Raw genomic sequence first — 20,928 nt, 5'->3', positions numbered from 1 at the left:
AAAACTATTTGCACAGAAATTAATTCAGTTTCATGAACGTGTCACAGTCTTTGTGTCACACCTTAATGAACAGTATAGACTAAGTAAAGCTCATCTCTGTCCGTTGAGACAGTTTTGATGGTCATCTCAAGCTTCTGATTCCAGGCCATGAAGTGTCTGAATTAATGCGTGTATTTCCACTGCAAAAATCTTGTAATCACTCTCCTTATGCCTGCAATTAGATTCCCACTTAGTCACAGACACTCTTATAGTTTTTCCTCCCATTTCACAGTAGACATGCTCTGCCCTCGTGCTAAGTGCCGGCCCATCGGCTAATGTCTTTACATATAGAGGATGTTTCTGTGCCACAGTGGGGTTTCGGCCATCTTCAACCCGCCACGCTGCACTGAGAAGGGCGGTGACGTTGCGCATGCTAATGTTTGGAGAAGGCCTAACTTCTCGCGCCCCATATCACTATCTTCCTCCATCTCCCGCCGCCCGCCCTTCCCTCCTTTCCTGTGGTCAGAGAGGAAGCAGGTGGAGAGGTCAGAGCACTAATGAGATGCTCAGGGAGAGAATGACAGGAGTGTGCATGTGTAAATAATCTCTTAATTACAGGGAGATGCACATTGAATAGGAAACCCTTTGCTGTGATATCTTCATTTTCTTCCTTCAACCCCTCCACCCGTCCTCCCGCTCGCACCAGGTTCACCAAATCACAAAGAGACGTTTATGCAGACATTAAAACAAACTCTACAAGATTGCTGTATAAAAGGTAATTTATGATATTAAACTAGCTTTTATCTATATGCAAATTCCTCCTCCCCCGCACACATTTAAATACGTTATGCAAAGATTCAAAAGGGGGGATGATTTTGTATTTGAGAACGTAACTTGGTTAGGCTTTATTTATTTATTTCAATTAGGATCATAAACTGAGCTATGAGATCCAACATGAAGATTATTGCTGACTATTATTTTTCATGGGTGGATTTCTGCTCAAGGGCTTTTCTGGAATCGTCCATATCGAGGGTTGAGCTCATATTTTAGGTCTCTCTCCACATCTTGATACTCTTTACACATATATATATATATTACTATAATGAGGACCCCCGGCAGACATGATATGCACCTAAGGTGTTAGCAGATTCATGTGGTTGAGAGAGACATGAAGGATGAAGGCAAAAGACATCCAGAAATATCAGAAAAAAATTCTAGTCAGGTTTGGTTTAGCAGTAGCTAAGGAAAAAAACTGCTTCTGTAATATTGTGCTCTGTGACATACTGTTTTGCCTCATCTGCTTTTTACAATTTAACCCTGCTAAAAAAAAGCAAAAATGTTTTTTGTATCCAGAAATATCATTAAAATGGGCAACAAATGCTGATTTATGTTGACAACTACTAATTACAGGGAAAAAAAAGAAACAGGCTATTTTTAAGGCTATTTTTAGGATAATTATGATTTATTTTCATTTTTCATTTTATATATATATATATATATAAAATGTGTTTATATCAGTGATAGTTTAAATTTTTTAATTTAAAGGAAAATGTAGTCAGTAAAATAATGTAGAAAAAACTGCTGTCCTATTTTTATGAATTGCCATTTGCTATTAATACACACATATCATATAATATAATAGCAATATTTTACATGTTTTAAATCTCAGAAAAAATATTACTCTCAATAAAATATTGTTAAAATAATATATTAATATATAATATATATTAAAAATAATATATTAATAGTCAATAATGTAAAAAAGCTGTGTCCTGTTTATATAGTGAATTGTTTTTTGCAATGTAACAATGTAAAAATAAAGTATATATATATATATATATATATATATATATATATATATATATATATAATATATATATATATATATATATATTACAATTATATTATTATATTAGTAATATTTTACTTAAATTAAAAGAAAAAAAACATAACAATGTAAAAAAAAAGTGCTGTGTCCTATTTATATTGTAAATTGTCATTTTCCATTAATAAACAGTTGAAAAGTTAGATTATAACAGTTTGATTTAAAGTTTATCCCTCCCACTGTGCCCTCAGTGTTAATTAGCTTATGTAAATTTGCAACAGTAACAAACTTCTGTTTGTGTGGCATAATTCAACAACCTCTTTGTTATTTTTTAAATAGGCAATTCACATAGTTCTGTAAATTTAGAGTCTTAACAAAATTAATTCTTGCTCAAATCCCCTCCAGAGGTTAGTTTAAAACCTGTTGTATCTTTGCCATCTCTGTGTACTGTAGTTTAATCATACAGCAGGGCCGGGGGGAAAACTTCTGCATATTTTTATTATGAAAGGGCATCAAAAACACAAATCATGCAACCTTACATTTTCTCTGCAGAATTACATGTCTGAACATAAGCAGAAGGAATCCTGTAGGTGCATAACAAAAACCCTTCCAGCCACGCAATTTACCATGGGTCAATAGAGTGCATCACAAAGCTGTGAATTTTCTCTCTCATCTGTTTGACTTTAGTCCCGGCAGCAGAAAACAGAAGCACTACTCTTGTTGCTCAAGGTAAAATGTCTGAGACAGACAACAGTTAGACTTACATTTACACTATATTACCATATAAAGCTTCTAACGCTAAATATGCAGACAGTGCATCATGCCATCTGTTTGCTCTTGGCAGGAGAGCAAGAGTTTGTTTTTATGTTTCTCTTTAAAATCACGCCTGTAAGATAATGCATAATGTCTGGAAAATTGGGATCACTGATTCATTTTTTATTTGCCCTTTATTTGACAGCAACATATAAACAGAAGTTGATCTCTTGAACAGTCCTTCCCTTGCAATAAGGTACAATGGTATTAAAGTAAAACTATGGAAAACACATTGATAATTTTTTGGACACTATATCATTGTATTTCACTTTACTGGAATGGAAAAAATGTATATGTATTATGGAAAAGTATTAGAGTACAATTATAAGTAAACATCATAACTGTTATTTCATGCAGTAATGAGACTTTGGGGAGGAAACATGATATAATTCTCACTAAAATCATTTTGCAATGTAAATGAAAAAAACCTAAAATAGACTTCATTTTCTACAAGCAAATATAAAAAAATTGTGTAGGGTCAATCTCGATAAGAACTGGCAATAGAAATTTATTGGAACTTAATAAATAAAACAAATAAATAAATAAGGCAACTTTTTTTCTCACAATTATTATTATTATTATTTTTTATTCTGAGTTTATCTCACAATTCAGTCCTTCTTTTGTTTGCAATTTTGCAATTTTTAAAATAAAAAAGTCTCAATTGCAAGATATAAATTCCGAGTTTACTTCTCACTATTCAGTTTTTTTCTTCAATAAATAAATAAATAAATAAAAGGCAATTGCGACTTTAAATCTCACAGTTCAGACTTTTTTCCTCACAATTGCAAGTTTCTATAAGGAGATTCTGTTTATGTTGTGTAATTCTGTGTTTATATCGCACAATATCTCACTAAAAATTGTGAGAAAAAAAGTCTGAATTGTGAGATTAAAAGTTGTATTTTTTTTTTACATTTTTATATATATTTTTTTTATGTGGCAGAAACATTCGATTTTAGATATTTATTCAATATATTTAAGGATAATGTCACTTTTTTCTTTATTTAAAAATATTTAACTATGTAATTAAAATCGTTTTAAAAATTAATTTTCTTTTGATTGCCAGTTCTTAGAGATTTGAGTATGGTACCACTATGTTGTATGTAAGGGTTGCATTTGCATATCTTAACCCTCAAACCGTGTTTCATTTGAAGTGGTTAATGTATCCCCTGTACACAGGTCACATATATAGCTAATTGGTGATTATGTTCTTGATTCCTGCAGTGATTAATTTAATGAATAGATTATTGGTATGATGACACAGCCGATGAGTCTTGGCTTCCCTCTGTGGAATTAGTCTGCACTGGAAATGACATCAATGCAGGAGGTGAGGTCACTTTTCCTAAACTAATCTCCCTGAAGGATGGATTACCTGGCCAACACAAGCTGAATGTCCAGCAAGTTCTTTACGGCACTAGAGCGGGAACTCATAAACAATGTATCAAAATGTCTTTTTCTTCGGTGTTTGGTTTGTAAATATTATTTTTGTGAATATTGATTTACTCTAGCTTAGTTGCTAGTGGATTTTGGTTGTACTTGTGTTGAGATGAGGACTAAATAATATAAGATACAGTACGTATGGTAGCACACAAAATGTCTCCCTGAAACAGAAGTAGTACTGGCTTTAGCAGTCAGCCCCCACGGCTACTTCACCATTATGAAAGAAAAAACCCTGTTTATCCAGTGATGGCTATTCAAAAGAAGTTTCTGACAAAAAATGGAATTGGAATTAATGGAATTTTGTACTTTGGTTGGAATGGTATGAAATTTGGTAAAGGTTTTGGCACTTGTGTGATATCAACCTCAAATTTGGATGTGTGGCTTTGATTTGGTCTTAGAGTAAAACATGTTTTAACTGATCTTTCTCCGGGTATATGAAAACTCCTTGCACACAAGTAGGAGATCTCCAGTTTAGCTGGAGGTAAATCAGTGGGGCATGACCGTCTATTTAAAGCCTCACGGGACTGGGGACAGCACGTCTCCCACAGCTTTATATTCTCCTGCGCATATGTTCATTCGTCAGAAGAAGAAGAATGTCATGTCTTCAACTGGTTCAATGGACTGGATGTTTAGATGTTTATGACTGATGTGAGCTATGAAGAGAGATGTCGTCTTACTGATTGTTTTATGTTCTAAAGATGCATTTTCTCACTTACCCTGTCCAAAACAAAAGTACATGCTAAACAAGTAGAGACTGCATCCATATCCATTCCAAGTTGTCTTTAGACGTTTAAGCAATTCAAAACATATTTTCATGACTTTAAATGTTTTAAAATTTTAGTTTACTCACTAAGAAATATATATTGTCCTATGAAAATGTCCTTTTTTTTTTTGCTTGTTTAAATAAGTTGTCCCTTCATTTTTAATATTTTTATTGCCACCTAATACTGTATGTCATTGCTATAATCTGGCTTCTGCCCTCTGGCAGCAGACAGGGAATAATATAAAGTTATTTCAGTATAAGTGAGATAGTATTACAGTTTTATTATTAATAATTTGATTTAGTTTTTACTTTCTATATTTTATATAGAATACGTGAAATATATATTTATTATTATTATTATTTTAAATATGCCTATATAGTTTTAGCTTTAGTATTAGTTATTTTAGAACATCAAGTTAAACTAAATGAAAATGAGAAATGTTCAATTTAAAAAAAAAGTGTCTTGCATGAACATCCACCAGCAGGGGCTAACAGCCCATACTAACCAACCAAATCATGATCGGTCTTATACCAGTGAATATTTTAGCAAAACAAGTCACAACATCCAAAAATCTCAACCGGGCCAGTGGAAAACAACCTTACTGCTAAGCCCTGATCTGTAGAGCTAGACTCCAAACTCTGCTTATTTATAAAAAATAAAAATAAAAAAAAAACCCGGAGGAAAGCAACTGCTGCCAACATGAGGAATTGTAAAATCCTGGAGAATTATTGTTTCCAGCAGAAAAAAGAAAAACAGAGTGGAACTTGCACATATTCAGTTTGCTCAGGAGAGATCCAGAGATCTGTGATACTCGGGGATTCTGCCAGCGCCCCTGCAGAGCGACTCCGGGCTCAGGGTTGTTTGCACACGAGGTAGGGAGGATAATCCCAAGGGTATTTTTCACCTCCTATAGGTTACGGATGGAGCTCCCTCTCTCTCTCTCTCTGGATGCATCCAGCGGTGCAGACAGGATCAGCGGAGTTAGTATGTGCTCTGAGTTTCTCTCGCTGAGGGTCATTGAATGCACAGCAGAGACCGGCTTCATCGGTCCACACAACATTGCGTTCCTCCCTGTGACGTGTCTCGCTGTGATCTGTAATGGCACACGTCTCATTTATCTTTTACATGGACTGTCTGCAAGAATAGACACTCTTGCTTTAGTGAGGCTCTTGAGGTCCTGGAGTTAAGAAATAAAAATGCACTGGATAATGAAAGTCTAACTAGATCTTGGCCTGTGCTACAGTTGTTGCCACAATGTTGGGTTAGGGTGGTTGCTTACTGGCCAAAAGAGCACTCAAATTTAATAGAAAATTATGAAAGGGGTCATCTTACCCCAGTATTAGTCATAATACTTTCATAATTTTCTATTAAATTTGAGGGTTCAAACCTGGGTTAAGAAGCCTCTCAGGGGAAACTTAAACCATGTCATCCGTCTAAGGAAATGTCATTTGATATTTGCAGAATATAAAACATATCTGATATAATTTTTTTTTTATTTATTGTATTTTATTTAAGAAAAAGTGTCAATAATGCAACATACTAAGTAAATATTTGATGTAAATGTAAATTTAGAGTTATATGTTTAAATTAATCAATGTAAATATAAACATCTGAATTGCACTTTCATTCTACAAATTTAAATTTAAATTTTTATAACATAAATTTTTAATTGACAGGTTTTTCATAACATACAAACTCTAAATTTAAACTGAATTATTTTATTGAATTAATTAAATGTATATATATATATATTTTTAATTTAAGCTGTAATTTAAACAAAGATTTTTGCCATATGTTTTAGAAGTAAATACTATTTCAGCCTTTCTACTTCAAAATTTCATATTTAATTAAATTCATTATTTGCTGTTTCTTTGTAATTCTTTGAGAAATTTACTAGAATGTCTGAGTGAGCAGTTTCAAAGCACCATTTTTAAATTGTAGGTTATGATGAATAATGGAGATCTTTGAAATGTAGTAATTTATGTTAATTTATAGAAATTTTAAATGACCTCATAAATTGTAATTATTCAGTAATGAAAAATAAGCATTATAAAAAGCCACTGGTCAATTTTGAAGGTATCATCTAACCTTTTATTTTATATTTTTTTTAATTTTATTTTAATATAAAAAAAATAAAATGATACCCTCAAGTTTACATGAACCCCTCAAAATAAAATGAAACATAAAATAAAAACACATTTTTGACCATTCAAATCTAAATGAATCAGATATGAAGTTCAGATAAAACGTCAAGATTAATTAGAGCGCAGCCATTCAATAAATGTGACATTTAGTGACGTCTGTCCTCATACAGTAAAAAATAGTTGCATAAATTATCAAGGAAATGCACCAGCAATGCAAATATAGATTGAATCTAACAACATGGATTCACTCTCACATTTAACGCCGCTCTTTCTTGCACTCAACTGGAAAGGTCCACCTGAGGCCAACAATAAAGTCTAATCTATGTCCATCCCACCCAACCCAAACTGCACCCATAAGCTTGTTTTGGCTTCTGCCGATACTCTGTCAAAAAGGTCCATTTGCTGTCTGAGGTAATCACTTCCATTAGCATTTATCAGTGTGTCTGTCCGGGGACCACTTTAGAGACATCTGCTTTCTCCAGCGCTCTAAAAGGCTGCCCGCTCCGCCCTGCAGGCCTCGCCGCAAGGACACCAGAGCACCGGGGCTTTGCGCAGCTATTAATTGATGTCTTTTAGGGTCTGCTAAGATATTAGCACTTTCTCCTGAAACAATCCTCCATTCCTGTTTCTTCCCTAAAGGGTCGACTCGAGACCAGGGCGGAAGGGGGTGTGGAAACCTGACTGCACTCTGGTGTCTCTCCAAACCCAGTGTTCCCTTGGCCCTGCCACTCTCTTTGAAAAAAAAAAAAAAAAAACAATAAAAAAAAAACAAGGCCTTTGCCAAAATGTGGGAAATTCCAGAAGCTCTTTAATGGAGCGTGATGCCAAACCCTTGACAGGGACGACTGATGCCAGCTCTGATGAGGCATGGTGGCACCAGGCACGTTTCCGAGCAGGGCCCACGGGCAGACTGGCAGAATTAAATTGCTGAATATAGGATGCCATTGACAACTTTCCCATGCCAGATGTCTCCTCTAGGAGAGTTAAACACCCTTCTCTATAAATGAAGAGCGATTTAAACCAGTAAACTGTGCATACATATAAGGATTCAAAACGAAGTAAGCTGCCTACCTAGATAGCATTTCAAGGCATTATTGTGTGAGTTCCTGGCTTTTCCAAAGCGTAGGTTGCAGTTGCCTTGATTTGGGAAGATCCTATGGCAGCACTGCAGAGACGTCAACTATAAGCTCTGAAAAAATGCATTTTAAACAAATGTTGATTATAAATGCACTTGGTTCTGAAACAATCATTAAAATTAGTCTATCTAACAGACTATTTTACCCAGTATTTGTGTGTGCTGTTTTATGTTTTGTGATGCATTGTGCCGCTAGCTTCAAACTCTGTTGGAATCAATTGAGAATTGAGTTTCCTGTGTGGTGTGCAATGCTTTTGGTGGTAAAACAATTTTCACTCAGAAATTGCTAGATAATTTCACAAATCATTACAAAAAACTGCAACTAATACATTAAATGTGAAATTTTGAAGCAGAAACACTGAAATCGTGTTTTCCAATTATTTTTTTTTTTTTACAGTGTATAGGTTTCACTTGTGCATCTCAGTTTTTCAGTGAAAAAACATTTATGCATAATTTTGTCAATATTCATTCAAAAACTGAGGTGCATAAGATGAATGATGCTTATGATAAATCAGTTTTCAAATAAAAAAAAATTAGTATTTTTGAGAAAAAGAAATTGGGTCACACAACATGAGTGTTACAATTATTAATATTTACAATGTTGATTCTTCACATATGCTATTGAAAAGTGCTTTATAGCAAGTGTCTTTATTTAACAAGAAAAATGAATGATTATCATAAGCTTTGAAATTGAAAACACAGACTGTTAGCAAATAGTTGTGAAGGAGAGCAGAACTATTTCTTCTTCCGCTCATCTGAACATGAGCAGGAATGCTGAGTGACAAGCAGTCAGCACTCAGTCACAGCACTCATTCACACATCATCTGGAGTCACAAGTGACATTATTGTAATGCATTATTTTATAACAAACAACAAAACCAAAATGTACTTATAAACCCAAACTTTCTTACATTTATAATAAATGTAAAATAAATGTATTGAAATTAAAAGTTGTTTAAGGACTGATCATGTTCAGCTGTCAGTAAATAAAAGACAAAAACAGAACTCTGATTATTATGATTAAATACAAAACATACTGCCTGTCAAAAGGCTATAATTATTTTACTATAATTAATTTGCATCAATATTGACCTTGATGTTATAAAAATATCAGTATTGGATTGAAAAGAAAATTGTTAAATCAGATAATACAATTTGTACATTATTTATTTTAATATCATGCATTGATATTACTCAAACAATTTACCCAAAAGCCAGATATCTAAACCACATTTGATTCGATTCACTGATGGTGGTCTTACACTTACAATATTTATGTTCTGAACAAGAAAATGAGTACACTTATAACCCGCAAGACAGCGAGGAGCGTCAGGCTAAAGGGAACACACACCGTACATCAGTAAAGGTTGATCCCGTGATGGTGGGAATGTTAAGAAGCACCGTTTTTGGGATCCTAGACCTGCCAGAAAAGCAATTACAAACCCTCGACAAGTGTAGCAGCATTCAGGAGACATCTGTGGCAAATCTGCAGCAGACCTTACATGGCTTTAAAGAGATGTTAGGACCAAAAGATTCACTCTGATCAAAGCCTTGCCACACAGGAGAACCCGGGACACGGTGCCGAGGCAATTCTCAACAGTGCTGTTCCTTCAAAGAGACATGACTGTGAGCTGGGTTGTCAAGCCTTTGTGGGATAACAAAAGGGACCAACCTTTGGTGGGCTAAAAATATCCATCAGCCCACAAAACAATTACAATGATGGACCAAGGTGGCACAACCTCCAACCTCCCAACTTCTCAACTTCTCCTGCCTCATGATGTGGGTGTCAGAAGAGCAGAAAGGAAGTAGTTCAAAACAAAAACAAGATCTCTTAGCTTGCAGTATAGCTTTACTTCCCTTGAATGATTTAAAGGAACAGTTCACCCCAAAATTATTATTATTATTATTTTTAATATTAATTCTCAGGCCATCTAAGATAATGTAGATGAGTTTGTTTGGACATCAAAACAGATTTGGAGAAATGTAGCATTACATCACTTGCTCACCAATGGATCCTCTGCAGTGAATGGGTGCCGTCAGAATGAGAGTCCAAACAGCTGATAAAAACATCACAATAATCCACATGACTCTAGTACATCAATTATTGTCTTCTGAAGTGAAAGGCTGAATGTTTGTAAGAAACAAATCCAGACATTTTACCTTTAAACTATCACTTCTGGCAAAAACATCAGTCAATAATCTTTAATAACGCCACAGTGAAAAAATCCATCTCCTGTTGTCCTCTCACATCAAAACCAACTGACATATTTGTTTAGAACCGTTTTAAACAGTTTTCACTTGATCTGGGCATATTTCTCTCCTGTTTCAGAGAAGTCAAATTTTCTCTGGAGAAAGCAATATTTGAGGACTCATATTTTAGGCGGAAGCAATAATTTGAAGTTAAAAATATTCTAATGATAGATTTATTCATTATTATGCCCTGCTGAAAGTTACATACTAATGTTCCCCCTCCATTATGTTAGTTTTTTAGAGACTAGAACTGATTTCCTATCTGAAAGGAACACTATATTTTCTTTTCCAGTAACCTATTACATTTCGGATCACATTTTCAACAGCTATGGCCAGTTATGCAATCAACCAATAGCATTAGCAGCAGGAATGACTACAATGGTCAATAACCACATAGTGACAAAATCACTGCTTGTGTGAATGGGCCTTCTTACCAAAATAGAATCTCACAAGTGACTGAGTTAGAAGCATATATAGGGAGCAGATCTGCTGCTTATGGTTGATTCAAATACAGTTTGACATTTTCAAGATGATAAGCCAACAGCGTGATACTTTAATAAAGCATAATAATGAACAGCACACACAAATATTATACAGATTAAAAAAATAATTAAAAATGCAAAATTTTAGAAGGGAAGTCATTGATATTTTCCAGAGTTATGGCTTATAATGTGATGCAAGGAATGGTTAAAATGAGGATTCTGAATAGCCAAAATACATCAAGAAACAAAAGTATAACGCTTGATACAAGTAACATGAAAATGACAGAGATAGACAGCATGTGTGGACACCTGTTTCTGTACATGTCAGCTTCTCAATACATGTGTATCTGGTACATGCAATAAGCCTCTGCAAATTTAAATAATTATGAAATCCCTCACAGACAGCAGTGCATTCATATGCAGAGAGGAAAGTGAATATATACAGTGTGTTTATTTGATGAAATGCCTGACAGTGTTGTTTCCATGCAAGTGTGTGAGGTTTGATTACGCGCTGAGACCAGCCCACAGGACAGAAAGTGATGTGCCTTTATTAAAACGCTGCCGCAGTCACTGAATGCATACAGATGCCATAATGTAATAGATAGCATCACGCGTCGAGTAACAGAGCGGTGAGAAAGAGCGAAAGGGAGGGAGAGTAAAAATAAAGTCTGCCGGCTCAGTTCATGTCGCCGCGCCGGAATTTGCATGTTATCAGAGGCAAAATATCTCAATCAAAATGTCACCCGCCGCCTGCAGTCCTCGGCTGGGCTTTGATGGCGCAGAGGCCAATTTCTGTAAAGTGGAGCTCAATGCAAGGACTCTCCAAGGGACAAAACAACTTCCATCTTAGAATTTGATATGGAGAAAGAAGGAATTGGGGGAGTTGTGCAGCTTCGCTTGGGTTTGACGCACACTGACTCACACAGCTGCTGAACAAATGTCAGAATCGAAAGATCAAACAGTGACTTGGCTTATGCTTCCAATCTAGATTTATATGGTTTTGTTTTGCGAGTATACGGTTGTCATTTTTGCCTTTTGTAAGAAGCAGTTTACCCACAAATGAAAATTCAGCGTGAAATGAATCTGGAAATGTCTCCAGATTCGAACTTGGGTCACCCACTTGAGGTTGGGCTCAACGTATCAGAATTTTGCCCTTTGATATTTCTAAAAACCTGACGACATTACCTTTAAAATACCGAGAGGATGAAATTCCCAAATTCACACACCAGTCAGCATACTTAGCACCTTCTCCAGACTACCTCTGTCTCGCTCATTACCACAGAGTGTGAAAACGCCTGTATCTGTGATTAATTTAAAGGCTTAAACATTTCACTGGACCCAGATATTAAAGTAGCAGTTTAGGAAAAGTGCTAAAAACTTGCAACACTTAGCAGGTCTGTATAACAGAATGATGAATTAGTTTAGCTGTGTCCATCTGTCTGTGTGAATGGATTTGTGTAGCGCCCTCTTTTGAAACTCACCTGTATGACGCTCAAAGTTCATAGTGAAACACACATGATGAGATCATGTCCTGAATCAGCAAGACCAAATACCATCCTGTCCTTCCTCCTTAGGCTCTGTTCACTGGTATTTCCATCTCATCTCAGTGACCTTTACCTGTTAAGCTCTGGTATCAAAGTGTCCTCAAACACACACACACACACCCAATGGACTTACATAACTAGTCAAGTATACACACACAAACTTCTGAAACATCCACAAGCACAGGTAACACAGGTTTTCAATATTATACTATTTAAGTGACAGACTGACAGATAGACGGATAGACGGATAGATAGATAGATCCTGCTGGTACGGCCATGAAGCTCCAGACTTTGGCAGTGCTTTTTCACAGTGACGGCGTGATCCGTGGCTGTTTTTAGAGCTAGGGGAGGTGCAGGCCGCTCGCATCCATTAAAGAGAAGGTGCTGGGAACTCTAATTCATTTGTCACTTTAGCCTGGAAGTTCCAAATGTCAGACACAACGATTTCTCAGCACACATGCCCTCCTGCTCAGTGAAGACAGAGGCGAGATATTGTATCGAACGACAGCTGGCAACAAATACGAAGCTCAGAGCTAATGTTTCTGTTTATTACAGCTGTCCTGATAAATGACGTCCGCCACTGAAGGTTCAGTCCGTCGCACAAGATCCCGCAGTAACACCAGACCTCATTCTTGCTAAAATGTACACTGACAGAAAACACAAAAATGCTGAATTTACCTTTTTACCATACTTGGTGCTTAGGTGATGGAGTGAGTTTCCATTTACATCATTTGGCAGATGCTTTCACCCAAAGCAAATTTACATTAATTTCAAAGTATGCATTTTATCAGTTCATAGAAATCAAACCCATGACCTATATATATAGTACTGAGATCGTCTTAAAGGTACAGCAGCAGAAATAGCTAATTTAAAGCGATAGTTCACCAAAAAATTTACTTATGTCGTTCCAAACCTATATGACTTTCTTTCTTCTGTAGAACATAAAAGAAGATATTTTGAGAAATGTCACTGTGTTTTTTGTCCATACAAATGAAGTCAATGGTAACCAATGCTGTTTGTTTACCAACCTTTTTAAAATAATCTTAATTTGTGTTCTCTCTCTCTCTCTCTCTCTCTCTCTCTCTCTCTCTCTCTCTCTCTCTATATATATATATATATATATATATATATATATAGTAAATAATGACAGCATTTGTATTATTATTATTAATGCTGCTTTTAATGAACAAAAAAACAAAAACAAAACAACAACAAAAAAACAAAAAAAACAAAAAAAAACATTTTTTACTGTTTGGGCATAATTGTCATTAAAATATTGCTCTAATGTAACAGGTAACATTTTGCATGTTTTCTTTTTTAATTTTGAACTATCTTTAATTTGAAGGGTCAGATGGTCATGTGGTCATGGAGAATTCAACAAACATCTCAAACTTTTAGAAAAAAAGTGCATGTAAATACAGTATGCTAACACACACAGGCACTGCACGGGTCTTTCAAATGTTTGAAAAGCAGCCTAGCGGATCATCATTAAAATTCCACTCTGACTCTTGGCTCAAATCCAGACGTTAGACAATGGATTGAAATTAAAGCCTAAGCTAATGGGAAAACATGCATGACAAAAACCTCATGGTTAGCCATGTTCAAGCTGCGTGACCCTCGCCCGCCACAGAGTGGATACAGCTGTGACCCGAACAGAAGAGCAATGTTTTTCAGAACATCATTTACATTAATGAAGGTACAATCTATCAAAGACGATTTTAATCTCAAATTGTTTAATATTCCATTCACCTTAACACTTCAAAAACAATATTTCTGTGACCGCCTGTGAATCTTGATAAGTTGACCACGCAGTTACGCATCCTCACGTAGTCGGGAGAATGCATTAATTAATACGTTTGTTTGCGACAAGCACAATTATGCTGTTGTTCAGCGTGTACTTTAACAAGCAGAAAGGACTTTTTAGAAATGTCTGGCTGCTGAAGAGAGTGTTAAGGCCAGCACCCTTGTCATCTCCACAAAGGAGACACGTCAGCACACCCCCACGTGCCGCTGCCGGTTTAATACAGCACTGATTATCGTTTGCACTGGCCTCGAGTTCACACCACTGGTGCGAGATTGATGCCATGTTGATTTTTAATGATGTGCGCTACGACGCAAGCGGAGAAGGGGTGCACGCCAAGCATCCTGCACTGCGACCATGCAAAATGTCATTCTAATTATCTCACCAGCCAGCCAATGAGGAAGTAAACATTTACACTAACCTGTAACCCCTGAAGCCGAGACTCGGGGCCTGCTTTCAGAATGGAACCTGATTTATTGGCAGACTCTGATCTGCCCAGAGACTAATCAAACCAGCCAGCAGCGTTCGGCTTCCACCCGTCTGTAAACAACACAGACTACGTGACATCTACATAACAAATATGAACTGCCACCCTTGTAGGTGAACACGTGAGACCTCAATTATTTCAGTCTCCTTCAAATGTTTTTCACGTGTTGTGGATCTGCAGGTTGCCCTTATTAACCCTAAACGTTATTACAGTATTAATAGAGTACATAAGGAAATTGCTTACAATAGTGCTAGTCAAATATGATTGACAACAAGACTTTTTATTAATATGCAAGTTCACAAGTGTGCAATTACAGATAAATTCATATTATAAGTAGGCTTACAGATTAGTAAATTATTAGGCAAAAAATTAGATAGTGTTACAGGTGTGTGAATATATATATATATATATATATATATATATATATTATATATATATATATATATATACATTTTTGAGGTAAAATATGACATGAGATTAACAAAAAGTAGTTATAACCTGAAATATTTTTGATTGCGACACATTATTTTCTTATATAAATGCATACATACATTATTTTATTAATGCTGCTTTAAATAAACAGCAAAAAAGAAATTGAGGCCAATAATTTTTTAGTTGTTATTGCAATACAAATTTTGGAATTTTTGTAATGTAATGGGCTAAAATTTTATGTTTTCTTTTGATTTTGGGCTGAAATATGACCAAGACATTTTTTTTGTGAGATTCATTTATCATTGTTGAGGACAAGTGCACAGTTATCCTGATGGCCCATCACTGTGTATGACCGTTTATATCAAAAAGAGCGAGCTAGGGGCTTGTGTGTGTGGTATGGATGGACCCTGTATTTGTTCAGATAGAGGTGGTCAGACTTGACCTTTTGGGTCCAAGATGAATAACAGCTAGTCTTCATCTCTAATGTCTGGAAATAGTCATAGATGACCTTTACTCAAAATGTTCAGCATATTACTGAGGTAGCCCGGCTCTCTAAATGACCCTGTCCAGATGTCTAATGCATTTAAAATCATCCATATTTGTTATTATGGCTTAGAGGGAAATAAATGCAATTAATGTCAATTAGAAATTAGAGTGGGTAACTAATACTTCAGGTTTAGTTTTAGAAGTATACTGGCTTTTTGGATACAATACAACATGTATAACATCAAACAAACCTTTTCTAATCATTATATGTTATGGAAAACAATGTTGAGTGTGATTCCGAGCTCAACTATCCACCATTCAATTAAAATCCATTCATTTCCTCATTTCCCATCAGCAGCTCTTGTATATGTGATTGCATTCTGTTCTGGATGTAGTGGACCATCCATCATTGTGGCTCTTGTTAAAGGATACAGCGCTGTCGTCCCACATCTGCATAAACAGCCACCATTCCCTCTGCTCAGATTCATTCCCATCAGCCCTCAGAGAAAGAGAGGCAGGAACTTCACCTCGACAAATCGCCTCGCTATTGTTTCAAAATAACCCCACGCTTTACACCCCCTAAGATTATTTCTGGATAATTGGCTCCTGAAAATAAGGCAATTATGTTTTTTAAATCTAATTATTTGCTTTGCCCCCTCTACAACAAAGTTAATTCTTCACACTGCAATTACAGAGTTAATTCGATGCTGTGATGTAGACATTTTTATCTTTTTTTTTTTTTTTTTTTTTGTGTGTCTGGGATTTCTCTCAGCACACGGGCTCCACGGCTTGAGGGAGGCCTCGCTTTGGTACGTAAGGCGTTGTCCTGGCAACCATCTTGATGCAGTCGATGATGGGGCAGACGCTGAGGCACAGAGTACAGCCGGTGCAGCTGTCCTGAATCGTGGGGAGATGAGTCTCGGGGTCAAACACAATGGCCTACCAGACACAGAGACATTAGAATCATTATATCCTCACCATGGGCGACAATCTGCTATGGATGGACGTCACACAATACAAATGCAAAAAAGAGTGTGTGCTGTCCCTCCACCGAACCACACAGATGTATGAAACCTGTCAGGAACATGTCACGTGGGCCATATTTCACACATTTCACAAAATCAAAATTATATTTGCCATTTTGGGGTGTTTTGTATTGTGACATTTACAATTCACTTAATTAGCCCAAATGATCTTTATCATAATGCAAAAAAAAAAAAAAAAAAAAAAAAATTATTCATCATGGCAGTGTTTTTAGTATCTTTTTAGTAATTTTAATAATATAAATGATATTATTTTATTATATAATATAATAAAAAAATGACAAAAATATAAATATTGCAAAAATGCTAAAAATTGCAAAAATTATATATTATTAAAATTTAGAAATCATGATAATATTTGTAGTATCTACCTTTTTTATTTTATTTTAAATTGTTTAAAAATTATTAATCAATTGATTATAAAAGAATAATAATAATATTATTATTTTACTGTAATAAAGTACAAAATTACTGTATTAAAATAATGAAAATGTAAAGCAAATTATCATATAAAAGTTACAAAAGTTTTATTAAATATTAATGCAAAAATTTTATTATGGTATAAATATGTGGATTAATAATAATAATAATAATATAATAATAATAATAATAATAATTATTATTATTATTACTTAAAAAATACTAAATCACTGTAATAAAAATGCAAAGCATAATATCTTTAATTTTAATTAAACTCAAAGTTATTGCAAAGTTAAAGAGAATTTGAGAGGGGAATTTGTGTAGTTGTCATAAAAATGTCACAAAATGAAAAATATTAAATGGGCCTAAAATTAGGCTTCACTTCCTTTATGCAACATTTTTTTTTTTATGTGAATACACTACAGAGAAGAAAAATGAACGCCCATCAATCTAACCATTATATTAGACTGTTAAAACAATCTGTAAAATTTTGTGTTTGTACGGCAGGAAGATTAGACATTATTCTGGCAGTTAAAAGCGAGTACGGGAACCTTTTCAAACATAACCGGATTGCCGCTAGCGCGACAGAGTGCTGTTTTGTATTGCTTGATGGGCCACCTATTTGATTGTGACACATTATGTTGATGAATGCTCCTCTATATTAGAAAGCATTAATAATGCGTAATTCCTCTTAGAGATCCACTCACAGACAATGAGCGTCAGTGTGAACAATTACTGCTTTGATAAAACCCGCACTCTACTTCATCAATACCCTTATGATAAATTGCAAGGGACATTTATTTAACAGGAGAGGGTGAGATGAATACTTTAATAAAACTGTCAGAGCCATCTCACTTGCCGTTCTTCTGCAGGCTGAAGCACAAGGGGACATCGCAGTTTTCAGTGCTAATATTCATTAGAGTCTCTAAAGGGAAAATCAGGTGCGCTAACGAGACATCTTTAGCCTGCCAGTAAGAGGTGCTATAGCAGCACTTGTTTATTTTTTTATTTGCTCTTTTGGCACTTTTTATGCACATGTATGTCAAGATAGAACCTTAAACATCTGTATATTGGTTTTAGTTTAGTACTTGGTATAGCATTTTTAGTATTGACTTCGCTATATGAAGAAATACAAAATGTTAAGCAAGTATGCTAACTGCTGCTAGGCTACATTTTTGCCCACTCAATGACATATTTTCATTGTTTTTACTAATGTAAACCTTACTCTGTTTACTGCTGGTTGTTGAGAGCTGGAAATGGTTCTTTCTCAGTTTATAAAGCTTTTAGCTGAAGTCTTTGAGCTCTGGAGAGGCCCGGAGCTGTAATTGAACAGCCAGAGGCTAGGAGCTATAGGTTTGTGTGGGAACAAGCAGGCAGGGTGTACGCGTGTCTCTGTGCGGGTGGGCAGACGGAGGGAGGTGTGCACCTGGTATCCAGCGTCGTTACAGGTCATGTAGCACTTCCCACAGTTAATGCACATCTCCGGATCGATCAGAGCTTGCACTTGCTCCTCAATGTTGAGCTCTTGATAGGCACCGATGTGTTTAAGAGCTTTGGCTATCACATCCTGAGCATAAAAACACATATATTGGAACTTCAGACCAAAGGTAAAAGGCCTTCAGGAGAAAAAAGGGTTTCTGAGCTTTAACGATACGTAAGCAAGTGTATAATATAAGAAAACCCACGTTAACTCTTGGCACAGGACCCTTGGGAGTGTAAACTCTCATTCCTTCGGTGGAAACAGTGTTGTCAGCGAAGTCTCTCAGTTTCTTTTTGTGGTTGGCAATCACTTCCTTCTTTTCCTGCAGCAACTACCCAAAAAAACTCAGAAAACACTATTGAACAACAAAAAAAAAAAATGAAATAAACAAAACAAACTAACATTTCCAACCCAGCATTGTTATTGTTAACTAACTTTTAACATGGTAATTTAAATAATGCTGGAATAAAATATTAAAATATAAAAAATAAAATATAAATATTAGATGAAAAACATTAGATGGAAAAAAAACCCTAGTGGAAAAAAAAGAAGAAATGTTTCCTTGGCACATACAGTAACTGAAATAAAGCATTAAGTATACTATAATAATAATAATAATAAGAAGAAGAAGAAGATGACAATGAAGAATAAAGTAAGTATTGTTATTGTTAACTAAAAACGAAACAAACTATTACAAATGATTTTTCGATAAATGAAAGACAGCTGGTAGAAAATAAAATGTAAATATTGGATGAAAAATCGTAAAAAATAAATAAATAAATAAAACATTAGAAATGTTGCCTTGGTAATCAAGTTGAATAATAATAATATTACATATAATATTATAAATAATAATAATACATTAATAAATGCTATAATAGTATATAGTATAATAAATAATAAGTAAGTGTTAGACTAAAACTACAACTATTAAAAATAATTTCCGGCAATTGAAATAAAGCTGTAAAAAAAAAGAATATATATATATATATATATATAGATATATATATATTATATATATATATATATATATATATATATATATATATATATATATATATATATATATAAATAAATTTAAATTTTTATTTATGTTTAAGGTAGATGCCAGGCCAACATTTATAATCACATTTCTTTAAATAAAAAAATAAAAAAAATAAAAAACTAGGAAAGAAATGTGATTATAAAACTAGGAAAGAAATGTGATTATAAATGTTGGCCTGGCATCTACCTTAAACATAACTACATTTATTCCAATTATTAACTGGTTCTAACAATTCAATAAGAGAATTATAAGTAAAAAAACAAACAAAACAACAACATCAACTTGTGCAAAACTTTGTGAGCAGTGTTCTTCTGTGTTCAGTGTTCTTCTTCTGGACATTTGTTATACTATATGCTCTCCAAAAACAGATGCCTGATATCATTTGTTGATTTAGTTGCATTTTCTTTTTTGAGGTAACAGTTATATTTCCTGTCATACTCAATTACGTTGAATCTTGAAGTACACTCTTCCTTTCATGCAGTGCCATGTGTTCTCCTTTAAGTTGCTCTCACCAAGGAGACGGGTATTTATGCTTACTAGTGATTACTGATTCACTGGGCTTCAGATGCCTTGTGTGCCAAAGCATGAGCTCTGCGTCCCTCATTAGACCATCAGAGAAGCACACACACTCACAGGAGAGCAAAACAAAGGCATTAAAGATGCTGCTCCCTTCTGAGGAGTGGCTACTCTTTTTCAAATTAATGAGATCCCTTCAGTCAACAAACAGCGGTTTAGAGTCTAATCTGCTCCAGGCTTAAACCTCTTTCATTCCACACGGAGGTGAGACTTCAGGTCTGTGGCGCTTTGCACGAGGTGATGTTTTAATGTTAAAAGAAAGAAAACTTATTGGCAAGCACGCACGATCGATATTACATTCGCGGTCCCCGAAGCAGCCGCGCACATTGTTAAAATCGCTTGTGCATAAAAAGTAAAATGAAAACTGATGTAGGTCACGCAGAATGATTTCTGAGAGATTACTGTCCTTGGTTTACCACTTTTGTATCTTTTGAAGGCCCTGTACTGTAAAATCATGCAATATATTTGCAAAAATATTCATTTGCCATTCAGGCTTAAGACATTACCGTGGCGATGAACAAGGGATTGCCTGCTCGCTCGGAATTGTGGGTGGAAGATTCTCCTGTTGATGGATTCAGAAGGAGTGTGTCGACAGAAAACATGATCTCGGCCACTTCACACTCTCTCAGTGAGCGTCTCGTGGAGAACCGGGATGGCTTCACTTACTTGATTCTCCAAACCAATTCTCACCATGCTAGAAAACCCAGCTTTATGGAACATGGTAGTTGATTTTTTGGTCTGCCAGCTTTACCCATAAGATTTCTACACATTTTGGTGATTCTATA

At 35.1% G+C, this 20,928-nt stretch overlaps 1 protein-coding gene across 1 annotated transcript in view; it reads right to left on the bottom strand.

Moving 5' to 3' along the window:
- Positions 1-14,077: 14,077 nt before the first annotated feature.
- The window catches only part of LOC109067311 (dihydropyrimidine dehydrogenase [NADP(+)]-like), a 49,262-nt gene continuing 42,411 nt past the window's right edge, over positions 14,078-20,928 (bottom strand). The window contains exons 8-10 of the mRNA XM_042714914.1: positions 18,728-18,853; positions 18,469-18,609; positions 14,078-16,518 (exon numbers count right to left, since the gene is read on the bottom strand). Coding sequence (XP_042570848.1) covers positions 16,348-16,518; positions 18,469-18,609; positions 18,728-18,853 — 438 coding nt within the window. The 3' untranslated portion in view covers positions 14,078-16,347. The remainder of the gene's footprint in view (positions 16,519-18,468; positions 18,610-18,727; positions 18,854-20,928) is intronic.

The sequence above is a fragment of the Cyprinus carpio genome, chromosome A24 (genome assembly GCF_018340385.1).
Source record: "Cyprinus carpio isolate SPL01 chromosome A24, ASM1834038v1, whole genome shotgun sequence".
In the NCBI taxonomy this organism is placed as follows: Eukaryota; Metazoa; Chordata; class Actinopteri; order Cypriniformes; family Cyprinidae; genus Cyprinus; species Cyprinus carpio.
This window is presented reverse-complemented; position numbering and strand designations above follow the sequence as displayed.